This window comes from Cynara cardunculus, assembly GCF_001531365.2.
Source record: "Cynara cardunculus var. scolymus isolate 2C chromosome LG 11, CcrdV1, whole genome shotgun sequence".
NCBI lineage: Eukaryota > Viridiplantae > Streptophyta > Magnoliopsida > Asterales > Asteraceae > Cynara > Cynara cardunculus.
The window spans coordinates 2517820-2532862 of record NC_037538.1 but is presented as its reverse complement, the minus strand read 5'-3'; the positions used below and the strand labels follow the sequence as shown (position 1 = coordinate 2532862).

The 15043-nt window shown below is 32.7% G+C and overlaps 4 protein-coding genes across 4 annotated transcripts; all 4 read right to left on the bottom strand.

Annotated features, from left to right (window-relative positions):
- Positions 1–2055: 2055 nt before the first annotated feature.
- Positions 2056–5051, bottom strand: LOC112520946 (receptor-like protein EIX2). The gene is made up of 2 exons (XM_025129572.1): positions 4683–5051; positions 2056–2935 (listed from the first exon to the last, which is right to left on the bottom strand). Exons 1-2 carry the CDS (start codon positions 4772–4774, stop codon positions 2056–2058), a joined length of 972 nt encoding a protein of 323 aa, XP_024985340.1. The 5' UTR covers positions 4775–5051.
- A 4704-nt stretch (positions 5052–9755) lies between these two features.
- LOC112520945 (receptor-like protein EIX2) lies at positions 9756–10124 on the bottom strand. The gene has a single exon (XM_025129571.1). The coding sequence runs from the start codon at positions 10122–10124 to the stop codon at positions 9756–9758; it is 369 nt and encodes a 122-aa protein (XP_024985339.1).
- Positions 10125–10700: 576 nt separating this feature from the next.
- On the bottom strand, positions 10701–12209 carry LOC112520944 (receptor-like protein EIX1). Its single transcript, XM_025129570.1, has one exon. It carries the CDS (start codon positions 12207–12209, stop codon positions 10701–10703), a length of 1509 nt encoding a protein of 502 aa, XP_024985338.1.
- A 39-nt stretch (positions 12210–12248) lies between these two features.
- Positions 12249–12614, bottom strand: LOC112520943 (receptor-like protein EIX2). Its single transcript, XM_025129569.1, has one exon. The coding sequence runs from the start codon at positions 12612–12614 to the stop codon at positions 12249–12251; it is 366 nt and encodes a 121-aa protein (XP_024985337.1).
- Positions 12615–15043: the final 2429 nt, after the last annotated feature.

Genomic DNA, 15043 nt, shown 5'->3' with positions numbered 1-15043 from the left:
ATCAACTCCACCCGCGCTTCGCAACTCAGTAACTCCACCTCAATCACAGCGATTTCCACCAGGTTACTTGACTATCAATTTCAATTTCCAGCCCTAACTTCTTCATTAAGGTTTTAGGTTACTTGACTATCAATTTCAATTTCAATTTCCAGCCCTAACTTCTTCATTAAGGTTTTAGGTTACTTATTCTAAGAAGTCTTTCATATTACCGACTACAGTTTAGTTTGAATTGAGGATATTTGTCGTTCCGAGTTTGAGGTGGAAGACGACGATGAGGACGATAAGGATGTAGCAGGAAACCGGAGGCGAAAGAGGAAGAAGTTTGATCCGTTCCGAGATCTACATGATAAGTATGCAAATAGTTTTGATTATGTTACTAACCCTTGTAAATTATTAGGCATGAGAATGGACCATGACGGGTCAGGGAACCCAGTCTACCCGCCTCAGTCGGCGACGATGATTCTCCGCTAAACCGGGGATAAGGACAGAGATGGGAATCCCGTTTGTCTCAAACCGGGGGATATGGAAGGCGCATTGTATCCGTGATATATATAATTAATAAATTAAATATATATTATTTATTTCAATGAAATTGGTAATTCATAGTTTACTATTTACTACTTAGATTTAGAATCTAAAAATGTTATTTTTTTTAATGTTAATATACAATATTTTGGATATCAAGTCAAAATACAATTACTTAATATGTTTAGATGTTATTCGATATGTTTTGATACGTGTAACATTAAGATTTTCTAGATCAAGTTGAATTTCTTTTAATTTTAAGTTATTAATTATTATATGATATCGTGATTTTTTGTATTAAATTTAAACTTTTCCATTTTAGTTTATTGGAAATATGCAAGACTTAAATATGTGTGGTATCTCTTATATTTGATTTAAAATAACTTAGTCAGGCAGTGAAAAATCTTCGTCTCCCCGTTTCTTGTTGCCGTTGAGGCCAAGGATGGGGACGTGATAATATTCCTCGGCAGGGACGGGGATGGAAACGGATATGAGGGATCAGGGACTGGGACAGGTTTCTTGTCCAATCCCCGCCCATTCTCATGCCTGTAGATTGTGTTTTGATTAGAACCGTTGATTTCTCAAGCAACTGTGGGATTTCCCATCGAGATTCTTTGATTGTTATATCGGGTTTATCGACAGATTAGGTATATACTTTGTGTAGGGGTTTTAGTTTGAATGTTTGATTACTTGCGAAATTGGCCAAATTTGGGGAGAAATTGAAGCCTCGAGATATTTGGTTGTTTTGATCCATTCCCAATGCTTGATGAAGTAAGAAGAGACTGTTTTGTGATGATTTTGTATTTTCTTGTGATGAAATCAAAATTGTTCATCTTTTTAGCAGAACTTAAAATTTGAAAACATTCAATAGATTTGTGGTTTATTGTTTTTCAAAATTATGTTTGATTTAATGGGGTGAAATAACATGTATGCGAAAATTGTGTTTGGTTTCATGTGATGAAATAACACACACATATATGTTTGAGTTACAATAAGGTTGAGAATTAATCCTGATTCCCGAAGGCGTTCTTTCTCATCCGAATAACCTTCAAATATAGAGGGGAGTTTGTTTTATTTTTTCCCCGAATGGTGTTCTTTTTCCTACATCACCTTCCAAGTTGAGGTTTTGTATTAGAATTGTTTTTCTCTAAATGGTATTTCATTTTGCAACGGTTTTTTCTTCTTATTTGCCTTCTATTTTGCGAGCTCTAGAGTCGGTTAATGTTCATGCAATTTCTGAATCTTGAAATGTGTTTTTTTTTCCAACGTCTGAAACTATAACATCACCAATTTGCATCAAATATCTGTTTTTTAACAACTCATGATGTTTTAATCTATGTACTCACGAATATTTCTCCCTTAAAGGGTGCCCTATATCCTATTCCTCACACAACAGGGAAATGGCCACCCATGGTGTTCGGTGGCAATTTTATTCATGATTGGGACTTAAACCCATACCAAATACAAGTACTAAACATATCTCTAGCACCAAAGTAGCAACAATAAGACGAAATATAGACCACTATATCACTATGCGTGTTCAACCCTTCGCAATTTTCGAAAGAACACCACCACCTTTACGTACACCCAATCCTTCCAGAAATCAACAAAGGGAAAAAAAGCATGTCTCCCACGACGATTGACAAGTAAAGCGCCACATGCTATCCAAAATCCAGTACCAAAACCAATGCCCCCACCAATATAAAACCATCTCTCAAGTTCATCTATGCCTTCCTCACCATTCTCATTTTTACTTGCAACAGGTGGTACTACATCTCCAGGACAATTTTTTGTAAGAGGAGGTCCACATAGTCCTGCATTTCCTGTGAACTTTGAAGGTTCAAAGGACTGGAGTTGAGTGCTAGATGGAATTCTCCCTGACAAATTGTTATGCGACATATCTAGGTAATTTAATGAAGCCATTTGAGACATGCTTGATGGTATTGCTCCTGAAAAATTGTTTCTAGATAAATCCAGAGTTAAAAGATTTTTCATCTCGCCAATTTTTATTGGAAGCTCTCCAAGTAGAGTGTTCTTCGACAAATTCAGTGCAAGCAGTTCATGAAGATCGACCAATTCATTTGGGATTTTTCCYGTTAAGTTGTTGCTTGACAAATCAATGCTCGCTAACAATCCCAGATTGYTGGTGAATTCGCGTTCAATTCCTTGCCACTGAATCATCCCGTTGTCAACATAGTTAAAGAAAATGTCAAGTAAAGTAGCATTAGCTTTGTAAGCCAATGGCTGGCGTATGTTYCGGCTTTGCAAATATCTTCCYTGAACAATGGCASTCAAATTRTTAATGCATGATGGGATGGTTCCATTGAGGTTGTTCCTTGACAAGTCTAGGATCTGAAGGTTCACAAGATGACATAGTTGTAAAGGAATGGGTCCGAAGAAGTTGTTTGATCTGAGGATAAGAGCATACAATCGTGTTAAGTTTTCCCCAATCCAATCTGGCACATTACCAAAAAACTTGTTGGCTCCCAAATACATAAAATTTAGATTTGTGCAGTTCTTCAAAGCCAAAGGCAATTCTCCTGAGAAGTTATTGTTGTATAAGTGCAACACCTCAAGTTGAACCAAATATCCTATAGAAGCAGGAATCCTTCCAGAAAGACTGTTTTGTCCTAGATTGAGAACTTTCAGTTGTTTGAAATGCCACAAACAGTCAGGAAGTTGCCCAGTTAAAGAGTTGTGGGAGAGGTCAAGAAATGATAAGAACCCGTCAACAATTTGGCATAAGAAGGAKATTCCACCATAGAATTTGTTTTTGGAAAGATTCAACGATASCAAAGTGGGAGGAACATTCGGTATTGGCCCATAGAAGYTGTTGGAACTCAAGTCTATTGTTGCATAGAGGTCAAAATTCGATGATAAATCTAGTACTCTCCCACTGATGTTGTTGGAAGAGAGATTCAGATTAGTCAATCGTGAAGGCCATGTCTTCCAAAACTCCGCAGGAATCGTGTCTGAAATTCTAGCATTGGCGACATTAAGAATGGTAAGTTTTTTGTAGGTTTGAAGCCATTTGGGGAAGAGAGGCCCTACCTTGCAACCGCTTAAATAAATACGCTCGGTGTAGGAATGGACTAATATATGATCTTTGGAAGGAACCACTTGAAGCGAGTTGTTTGAAAGATCTGTATACCCAAGCTTCGACTTTTCAATGTTTTGAGAGATAGYAAGAGAATTGGAAGAAACATCTAGAACTTGAAGATTGGGTAGTTCCCACACTTTTCCACTCATAGTCCCGTTTAAGTGATTATTAGATAGGATCAGATTTTGTAGGTATGAAAACTTTTGTATCTCATCGGACAATGGCCCTGCAAGCTGGTTATACGATGCATCCAACACTTGCAATGTAACCGTTGTGCATCCAGACAAATTGTTTAGAAAATCAGCAAATGTGACGACTACAGGATTTTTGTAGAGATTTAAGTATGTCAAAYTACAAAGATTTCCAAGATATTTGGGTATCTCATCTAACATGTTGTTAGAGAGGTCAAGAAAGAGAAGTTTATTGCTTGTTAATGGGAACAACCAGCGATACATAGATGAGTTGAGATTGTTACTTCCGAGTCCAAGAAATCCAATAGATGAAGAAGAAGCATTGACAAATGATGAACACGGATACACGACCTCTGAAAGGTTACATCTCTGTAAACTTAAACTTGTTAGTTTCGGGAGACTTAGAATGATATCTACCCAGTGATTTGCTTTGGCTAGGGAAATCTCATCCATATGAAGGTATTCCAAACGAGAAAGATTAGACAACCAATCTAGGTTTTCAACGCTACATCTTGCAAGTTGTTCAAGTGAAAGATATTGCAAGTTTGTGAGTTTCCCAAGTTCTGGAGGAATAGTTCCATGAAGTGAGTTGTCTGAAAGGCCAAGGTACCTTAATTTGGTCAAGGAACCGATGGACGTGGGAATGGTTCCATTAAAAGAATTGAGAGAAAGGTCAAGGTACGATAACCGAGTCATGGAACCAATGGAGTTGGGAATGGTTCCATGAAAAGARTTGTAAAAAAGATTAAGGTACGATAATCRAGTCATGGAACCAATGAAATTAAGAATAGGTCCATGAAAAGAGTTGGAGGAAAGGTCAAGATGATTCAAGTAGCTTAAGTTAAGCAATGAAGGGCTGACCTCACCTCCAAGACCTCGAAGACCTGTTAAAGGATTGGATGACAGGTCGATCTTTGTTACATGACGTGTCTGGTTGTTGCAGGTGACTCCACTCCATTTACAGCAATCATCGTCTTCGAGTCTCCATGTAGAGAGTTGGCCAAGGGGGTCTTGCAGGGAAGCTTTGAAATGAAGAAGAGCTTGTTTCTCCTTATGGAAGCACTTGATGACAGCATCTCCGCCACCTTCTGCAACTGCTACCAACTGGTTGCCAAGAGAAGCGGCAACACTTATAGCGTTTGGGCGTAGCAAGAGAAGAATAATAAAGTAAAACCAAATCATAGCTTAGTTTATCAAAATATAAATGGTGGTTTAATTTCTGTAATGAGATGGTTATTTGCATGCACCAAACAAGGTTTATATAATGGAGATTTCCATGCTACTAATAAATGGACCAAACTAAGCCAACATGACATAACGTGACATATGCCATGAGTTTGACTTCAAGTCTTAGAATGATAATTACAGATGATGGAATAAACCGACCCATATCATAATGAATATGGACCATATATTTAATTAAATAATATCTTAAATACTTAATTTTAGAACTAAATAAATAAGGACATAAATGTAATTTGGTTATATATAAGTTATTTAAGGGGCCGTTTACCAAACGCTTACTCGGGTAAGTGAACATGAAGTTACATTACTTTACGGGATGAATATGGTAATGATCAAAAATCTTACCGGGTAAGTGAGAGACAAGAAACAAGAGTCTTACCTGGTAAGTGAGAGCGACTACTCTTACCACGGTAAGCGCTTACGGAGTAAATTATTGCATATGATATTGTTTTGGTGGACTAAAATCTTATCCGGTAAGTAAATAATAGTGTTAAATTTTACAAGTAAGCACTTACCGGATAAATGTTTGGTAAACGACCCCTAAGACATTTATTTAAGATTTTACTTTTACCATATTTATGATTCTATATAGTTAAAATTTTATTTAAAAAAATTATATTTAATACAATTAAAATAAGCATATTTAACTTTCATCTAAAGAATTCATTTTTTATTTAAAAATAATTACAATTTTCGTTAAATCTCATGTGATTCACAATTAATTATTATTTTTAAATGTTTTTCTAATCATATGTGATTTAAAGTTTGAAAAAACAATTATTCAAATTAAACATTAAAAAAAGAAAGATAATGAAAACAAAATCACATGTGATGTGTAGTGTAGCAAAAACACATTTAAAATCTATAAAATCACATGGAGAAAACGTAATTCGTAATTTATACATAATCATATATAATGTTGTAGATAATCAGTATCATATATAATTTTCCACTGTAATTGATATCACATATAATACATTGGCGAAAATTAGTGATTCTTTTTTTGAAAAAAAATTCTATTAATTGTAGGTATCACATATGATTTTTGATGAAAATTATAAAAAATCCTTAAATAAACTAATTCAATAAAAATAAATATTTTAAATGAACAGTTAAATCACACTTATTTTAAATGTTATAGAAAATAAAAAATGAAAAAAATGAAATTTTATTCATGTTTAAATCACAAAAATTATAAAAAAAAATCATGAATAAAGACTTAGTTAAATGCATTAAATGATCTTTATAGAAATAAATGAATTTTCATATATTATTTATATACAACAAATGACACATATATCCTTTTAAATGATTTTTAAAAAAGTTTTATTTAAAACATTATTCAAATAAATTACCGGTGAAGCTTTGAGGAGGAGTGAAGTGACGTGATGATGGATCGATGGGGACATGAGTGGAACCCCATATACAGAAAAAGAAACGCGTAGCAAACACTTCGAGGGTTTGTCATTCGTGGTCAGCGTATGAAAAAAAGAAAAAGAAAACCTAAACAAGGGTAATTTAGTAATTTAGGGGTTGTTAAAACATCAAAAAGATATTGAAATTAAAGATTAAAACGGAAAAAAAATAATATTTTATTAAATATTTTAATAATATAATAAATGTTAAATTGTCTAAAATAGAATAGTTTAGAAATAAATATTTTAGTGAATGTATGTTAATTTTTTTAAAGAAAAAATATAACACAGCTGTTAGAGTTGCTCTTAATAAAGTAATATGAATTTTTTTTTGGTCAAGTCGTGTTAGAAGGGTTGGGCTCACAAGGAGAACGGTCAACAGAGGCCCGATACATTAAAAGAAGAAAGAAAAAAAAGGACCAACACACTATTTTGTGGATGCTTTTTCTATATGTACAGTGTCTTATTCGATATTTATCTTCGTTGAATTGACAACTCATTTGATTGTTGAAATGATGGTTTGTCAATTGAATTTTAAAACACGTAATTGGTTGGGGATTTCAATCTAGCTGGTGAAATAACACGTTTGATTTCACACTACAACAAAATTGGCTTTACAGGACACCTCCAATCTCTAAGCGTCCCAATAGACTGCTTTATAGGACCAAAATACAAAGCGTCATATCTAAAGGTGTTGTAATAAGTTTATATGACGCTTTTGGGCGTTTTAACAAGTTTTTTAAGACAAAAGTGTCCCATTAATAACTTTATAGGACACTTTTGAAAAAGTGTCCTATAAACTCAATTTTTTATAGGACTATTGTTTTTATAAAACAATTTTTCAAATAGTGTCCTATAAAGTTGCTAATAGAACGCTTTATATTAAAAGTATCCTAAAAAACTTATTACGACGTCAAAAAACATCATATAAACTTATTACAACGCCTTTATATAAGACGCTTTATTTTTTTGGTCCTACAAACTAAGTTTTATAAAGAGGTCTATTAAGACGCTTAGAAATTGGAAATGTCCTATAAACCCGATTTTATTGTAGTGTCAATTAGGTTATTAAAACTATGTTACCTAATTGAAATAAAACGAGCTTATATGTTTACTAACTGGAATTGATGTTTTATTGTTTTTAATACTAATCTCTAATAGATGCTAAAAATTTGTTTAGATTTATTTGATTAAAATTTTAATTAAAGAGCTTCTTTTAATTATTTTATTAATTACAGAATATACATTCAACTGCCAATTAAAAGTGCATTGTACACAACACGTTATTATGTATATAAATGAAAAACGAGATACAAAAAGAAACATGGTTGAAGAAGACTTGGACAAATAACTCATCATTATCGTAGTAATATGGTTTTTCTTATGAAAATTGTATCAAAATGGAATCAACATTGTCTCACTTAAGTTTCTATTTTGGGGAATTAACTTTTTAAATTATCATTTTAGGTTCGCAAATAAACATTTTATTTATTTAAAGGTCTTGATTACCTCTTCAAATAAGTAGACAACACGTAACCAGTTGCTTTTAGATGATGTGGCAAAAAAAAAAAAAAAAAAAAGTTTACGTAGATACTTAAAAAGCCACGCTATATATTTAGAATTACGTGTCATTATTAAGTCAAAAAAAAAAAAAAAACAGATATAAAAATAGCCCTGCCACGTATTAGGATTCCATATCATGAATATGAAGTATTAAATAACCCTCTTCCGTCCCAGTAGTCAAGAGAGTGAAAACACTTATTAACGCTATATTTGACAAACTAGCTAATGAACGTTTAATAAAACTAGATGATATGCTAGTTGAAAAATGATTAAAAAAAGAACATGCTAACTAGATGATATTGTTTTAGTACCATAGGGAGCTACGAACTAACAGATCCATAGCGACAACGGTCGTCGCAAAGACATAGCGACGGAATTTGGATCTTTAGCGGCGACTTTTATCATTGCAACAGGCTAGATTCGTTGAAGTGTGTTGATTAGTTTGGAGAAAAAATGAGCCATTTTTACACAATTTTTATCATCTTTTTACACTGTTTTGGAACTGTGTAAAAAGGTCGGATACTTTCTTACACAGTGGGCTTTTACATGGTTCTGAAATTCCCAATCAACCACGCATCCATATAGCATTCATTATATTAGCAGCGAACGAATCCCAAGTTTTCGACCTCCAATCGTCGAATCGAGGTACCATTTTCATACCTAATTTACAGTCACCTATTGATTAGTGTCGTTTTGTAAGTGAATTGGCAGAGTGAGGGGTTAAAATCGCAGACTAATGGCTGCCAGATCGGGCAACCATGCCAACAGTGGGTAGAACACCACTGCTGTGTTGTGCTAATTAGGCCTCAAATGCAACCCATATTCTTACATATGATTTTACAATCGAACACAAACGAGATTTGTGAAGGAACCGAACAGTTGTTAGCTTCGATGGCGATGAGATCAAAAATTGATGGTACAAACTCAGATCCACCAAGATATATGTTTAGGACTTGGAACAACAAGAAATTAGATATTGAATATGAAAGAACCTTGGTGTGAAGTTTGTTAATGGCAGCAAATGGGACGAGTGAAGGTGGAAGGGTCAAGATCTTGGCCCTAGGCTTACCTAAACCCATTTCAAACTTTTACAAGTGGATTTTATAGGAAATATCATTTGTATGTGTGTTGATTATGCTATTGCTATCCAATAGTAATCTTGCTGGATTCAACTTCTCTCCCATCACTAATATCCAATAGATATTGCAATGGCTGATACTCCAGACGTAAAACACCTACCAAATACAAATATATACTTATCTCCAACACCAAAATAACAAGAAGAACTAAGTAGTTGAAAACAACGTAAATATAATCCGAAACAACAAGTTAAACAGAAGAACGAAATACAGACCACTATTTATGTGCAAGCCTCTCCAATATTTGAACCAACACCACCATCTTGAAATGTGTTTTTTTCAACGTCTGAAACTATAACATCACCTAGTTCAGTTGCATCAAATATCTGGTTTTTAACAACTCATGATGTTTTAATCTATGTACCCATGAATATTTCTCCCTTGAAGGGTGCCCTATATCCTATTCCTCACACAACAGGGAAATGGCCACCCATGGTGTTTGGTGGCAATTTTATTCATCATTGGGACTTAAACCCATACCAAATACAAGTACTAAACATATCTCTAGCACAAAGTAACAACAATAATCAGATGGAAACAAAATCAGAAGAAGAACGAAATATAGACCACTATATCACTATGCATGTTCAACCCTTTGCAATTTTCGAAAGAACACCACCACCTTCACGTACACCCAATCCTTCCAGAAATCAACAAAGGGAAAAAAAGCATGTCGCCCACGACGATTGACAAGTAAAACGCCACATGCTATCCAAAATCCAGTACCAAAACCAATGCTCGCACCAATATAAAACCATCTCTCAAGTTCATCTTTGCCTTCCTCACCATTCTCATTTTTACTTGCAACAGGTCGTACTACCTCTCCGGGACAATTTTTGGTAAGAGGAGGTCCACATAATCCTGCATTTCCGACGTACCTTGAAGGTTCAAAGGACTGGAGTTGAGTGCTAGATGGAATTCTCCCCGACAAGCTATTATGCGACATGTCTAGGTAATTTAATGAAGTCATCTGAGACATGGTATCTCTCCTGAAAAACTATTTCTAGATAAATCCAAAGTTAAAAGTTTTTTCATCTCACCAATTTTTGTTGGAATCTCTCCAAGTAGAGCATTCTTTGACAAGTCTAGTGCAAGCAATTCATGAAGATCAGTTAACTCATTTGGAATTTGCCCTTCTAAATTGTTGCTTGACAAATCAATACTCGTTAATAATCCCAGATTATTGGTGAATTCATGTTCATTTCCTTGCCACTTGATCATCGCGTTGTCATCATAACTTCTAAACATATCATAACGACCTATTTTGTACCAATGTATGTTCTGTCTCGGCAAGGACATTCCATGAACCATGACATTCAAATTATTGACACATGTTGGGATGGTTCCATTGAGGTTGTTGATTGACAAGTCTAAGATTTGAAGGTTCTGGAGATGACATAGTTGTAAAGGAATGGGTCCGAAGAAGTTGTTTGATCTTACGCTGATAGCATACAAGTTTGTTAAGTTTTCCCCCGATCCAAACAGGCACATTACCAAAAAAATTGTTGGCCCCTAAATTCAGCTAATTTAACTTGGTGCAATTCTTCAAAGCCGAAGGCAATTCTCCCGATAAGCTATTGTTGTATAAATGCAATACCATGAGTTGAACCAAATGTCCTATAGAAGCAGGAATCTTTCCAGAAAGATTGTTGTGTCCTAGATTAAGAACTTCTAGTTCTTTGAAATGCGACAAACAATCAGGAAGTTGTCCCGTTAAAAAGTTCTGAGAGAGGTCAAGAAATGATAAGAACCCGTCAACAACTTGGCATAAGAAGGAGATTCCACCATAGAATATGTTTTTGGAAAGATTTAAGAGTATCAAAGTGGGTGGAACATTCTGAATTGGCCCATGTAAGTTATTGGAACTTAAATCTATTTCTGAATAGAGGCCAAAATTTGATGATAAATCAGATACTTCCCCACTGATGTTGTTGGAAGAGAGATTCAAATATGTCAATCGTGAAGGCCATGTCTTCCAAAACTCCGCAGGAATTGTGTCTGAAATTCTAGTATTAGCGATGTTAAGAGTGGTAAGGTTTTTGTGTGCTTGGATCCATTTGGGAAAGACGGGCCCTAGCTTGCAATTTCTCAAGTCCATATACTCTACATAAGATATGTTCAACACGTGACCTTGAGAAGGAATCACTTCAAGTGGGTTGTTCGAAAGATCTAAATGCCAAAGCTTTGAATTCCCAATGTTTTCAGATGTAACACCTCTAAGAGAATTGGAAGAAATGTCTAGATATTCAAGCTTGTGTAGTTCCCACACTTTCTCGCTTATAGTTCCATTTAATTGATTATAAGGAAGCTTTAAACGTTTTAGGGATGAGAACTTTTGAATCTCATCAGACAATGACCCTGTAAATTGGTTACCCGAAGCATACAACTCTTGCAATGTAACCGATGTGCATCCAGACAAATTGTTTAGGAAATCAGGAAAGTTGACGACTGCTGAATTTCCATGGAGATTTAAAGATGTCAAACTACAGAGATTACCATGATATTTGGGTACCCCATCTAACATGTTGTAAGAGAGATCAAGAGAGACAAGTCTATTGCTTGTCAATGCGAACAACCAACGATACATGGAGGAGTTGAGACTGTTTTGTGTGAGTTGAAGAGATCCAATAGATGAAGATGAAGAGTTGACAAATGAAGAATATGGATATATGACCTCTGAGAGGTCACATCTCGACAAACTTAAATATGATAGTTTTGGGAGACTTAGAATGACATCTACCCAACGATTTGCTTTAGCTAGGGAAACACCATACATATCAAGGTGTTGCAAATGAGAAAGATTAGACAACCAATCTAGGTTTTCAACCATCGTACCTATTGCATAATAGGCTCCACGTCCAAGTGAAAGATTTCTTAAGTTTGTGAGGTTTCCAATTTCCGGAGGAATGTTTCCTATAAGGAAGTTATAGGAAAGGTCGAGGTACCTTAGTTCGATCAAGGAACCAATGGACTTGGGAATGGTTCCATTAAAAGAATTGGAACCAAGGTTAAGGTACGTTAATCGAGTCATGGAAGCAATGAAGTTGGGAATGGTTCCATTGAAAGAATTTCAATTTCTGGAAAGGTCAAGAGGATTCAAGTAGGTTAAGTGAAGCAATGAAGGGCTAACCTCACCTCCAAGACCTTTAAAAGGATTGGACGACAGGTGGAGCTTTGTGACATGACCTGTATGGTTGTTGCAGGTGATTCCACTCCATTGACAGCAATCATCATCTTCTGCAGGTCTCCATGTAGAGAGTTGGCCAAGGGGGTCTTGAAGGGAAGCTTTGAAATGAAGAAGAGCTTGTTTCTCCATGTGAAAACATGACTTGTTGATGCCGCCATAATTACCATCAGTTGCTGTTGCTGCTGCCAATTGGTTGCCAATAGAAGAACAAGTGGCAAGAATTGGAGTGTTTGGGCATAGCAAGAGCATAATAATAATGATAAAGTAAAACCAAATCATGGCTTAAATTTATCAAAATTTCAACAATAAGATGGTTGTTTGCAGTCATTAACCAATGAAGGTTATATATGTGTATATATGTATAACAGTTGCGTGTTTGAAGGCTTCCAAGCTACTTTAATTACAAGTAGTTGTAGATATATGTGTTGGTCAATTTGTAATAAATTCCATCCTACTAATAAATGGACCCAAATAAGCCACATATATTCATGGAGCCAACACCGTACATACTACATAATAGCGTTGCATGATCAATTAATGATCTTACACCAAATAAAACAAACCAACAAATATGATTTTGGAATTCAGCTTTACGACTTGTAGATATACTAGAAGGATATTCGCACAATGTAACGAGATACATTTTGATTTTAATATTTTATTTTTATTTTTTATCTCAGTCGATGTTATAATATGGTCTTATGTGATTTTGAGAAAGCGATAATGTTTTTATTTTTGAATAAAATATTAGTTTGAAACTGTCATAAAAATTTGACAAAAATATATCAATATTAGTATCAAATTAACTATTTAAAATTCCTCATTTTTGTGTAATTTTTAATTCATTTTTTTATAATTTAATTTGGGTACAATAACGAAGTATTTATATTTGGTTTGATAATATAATTTTCTTATAAAGATAATAATTATTTATTTTGTTAGAACTCGATAATTATTCTAATTATATTTTAGATTGTTTATATTTTAAAGAGAAATATTTATCCTCTGTTTGATTATATTTATCCTCAGTTAGTTATACGAATTTAAACATCGAGCTTTAATAAGTTGTATTTATGCATAATTTACTTGTAATCTTGATTTTTAAGTAATATGCATCAATATACAGTAATTTATGCATAACAAAAATATATCGATATTCGTATCAAATTAACTATTTAAAATTCCTCATGTTTTGTGTAATTTTTTAATTCAATTTTTATTATAATTTAATTTAGGTACAATAACGAAGTAATTTATATTTGGTTTAATAATATAATTTTTTTATAAAGAAAATCATTAATTATTTTGTTAGAACTCGATAATTATTCTAATTATATTTTAGATTTTTTATATTTTAAAATAAGATGTTTATTCTCTATTACGCAATTAATTATACGAATTCAAATATCGAGCTTTAATAAGTTGTACTTTTGCATAATAGACTAGTAATCTTGAATTTTAAGTAAGCATTGGTTTGTATGGTTTTGAGAAAGTGATAATGTTTTTATTTTTAAATAAAATATAAATTAAAAAATATTATAAAATTTTGAAAAAAAATATCGATATCAACATTAACTTAATCTTTCTAAAAGTTCTTGTGTTTTGGTGTAATTTCCTTAATTAAATTTTTTTCAATTATAATTTAATTTATGTTTAGTAACAAAAAAATTTAATTTAAGTTTAATAATATAATTTTTTATAAATATAATAACTAAGTATTCTGTTAGTTGTCAATGATGATTCTAATTATATTTTATATTTTTTATATTTAAAATGAGATRTTTATCCAATATTTGATTATGTTTATCTGCAGTTAATTAGACGAATTCAAGTGTGAAGCTTTAATAAGTTGTACTTATGCACAATTTACATATAATCTTAAATTTTAAGTAATATGCATCAATAAACAATATTTCGTATATAAAAAATTGTTTTTAATAGTTTTTGTCAAATGCTTTATAATATAATATAGATGTTTGGGTCAATTAATGATTTTCCAAACCACCTATATTACTATTGTGTCAATGGTCTTCTTTATTTATTAAACAACTAGAAGCGTCCTCGCGCAAAAGTAGCGAGATATATCGTGATTTTGATATTTCATTTTATTCTTTATCTCAGTCGATGTTATAATATAACTTTATGTGATTTTGAGAAAGCGATGATATTTTTATTTTTTAATAAAATATATGTTTGAAGATATCATAAGAATTTGACAAAAATATATCGATATTAGTATCAAATTAACTATTTGAAATTTCTCATTTTTTTGTGTAATTTTTTAATTCATTTTTTTTATAATTTAATTTATGTACAATAACGAAATAATTTATATTTGGTTTAGTAATATAATTTTTTTTATAAAGATAATAATTTTTTTTTTATTGGAACTTGATAATTATTCTAAAATTATATTTTATATTTTTTATATTTTAAAATGAGATGTTCATCATCTATTTGATTATGTTTATTTGCAGTTATTTATACGAATTCAAACATCGAGCTTTAATAAGTTATACTTATGCATAATTACTTGTAATCTTGAATTTTAAGTAATAAACATCAATATACAGTACTTGATGCATAACAAAAATATATCGATATTCGTATCAAATTAACTACTAAAATTCCTCATTTTTTGTGTAATTTTTTAATTCAATTTTTTATTATAATTTAAT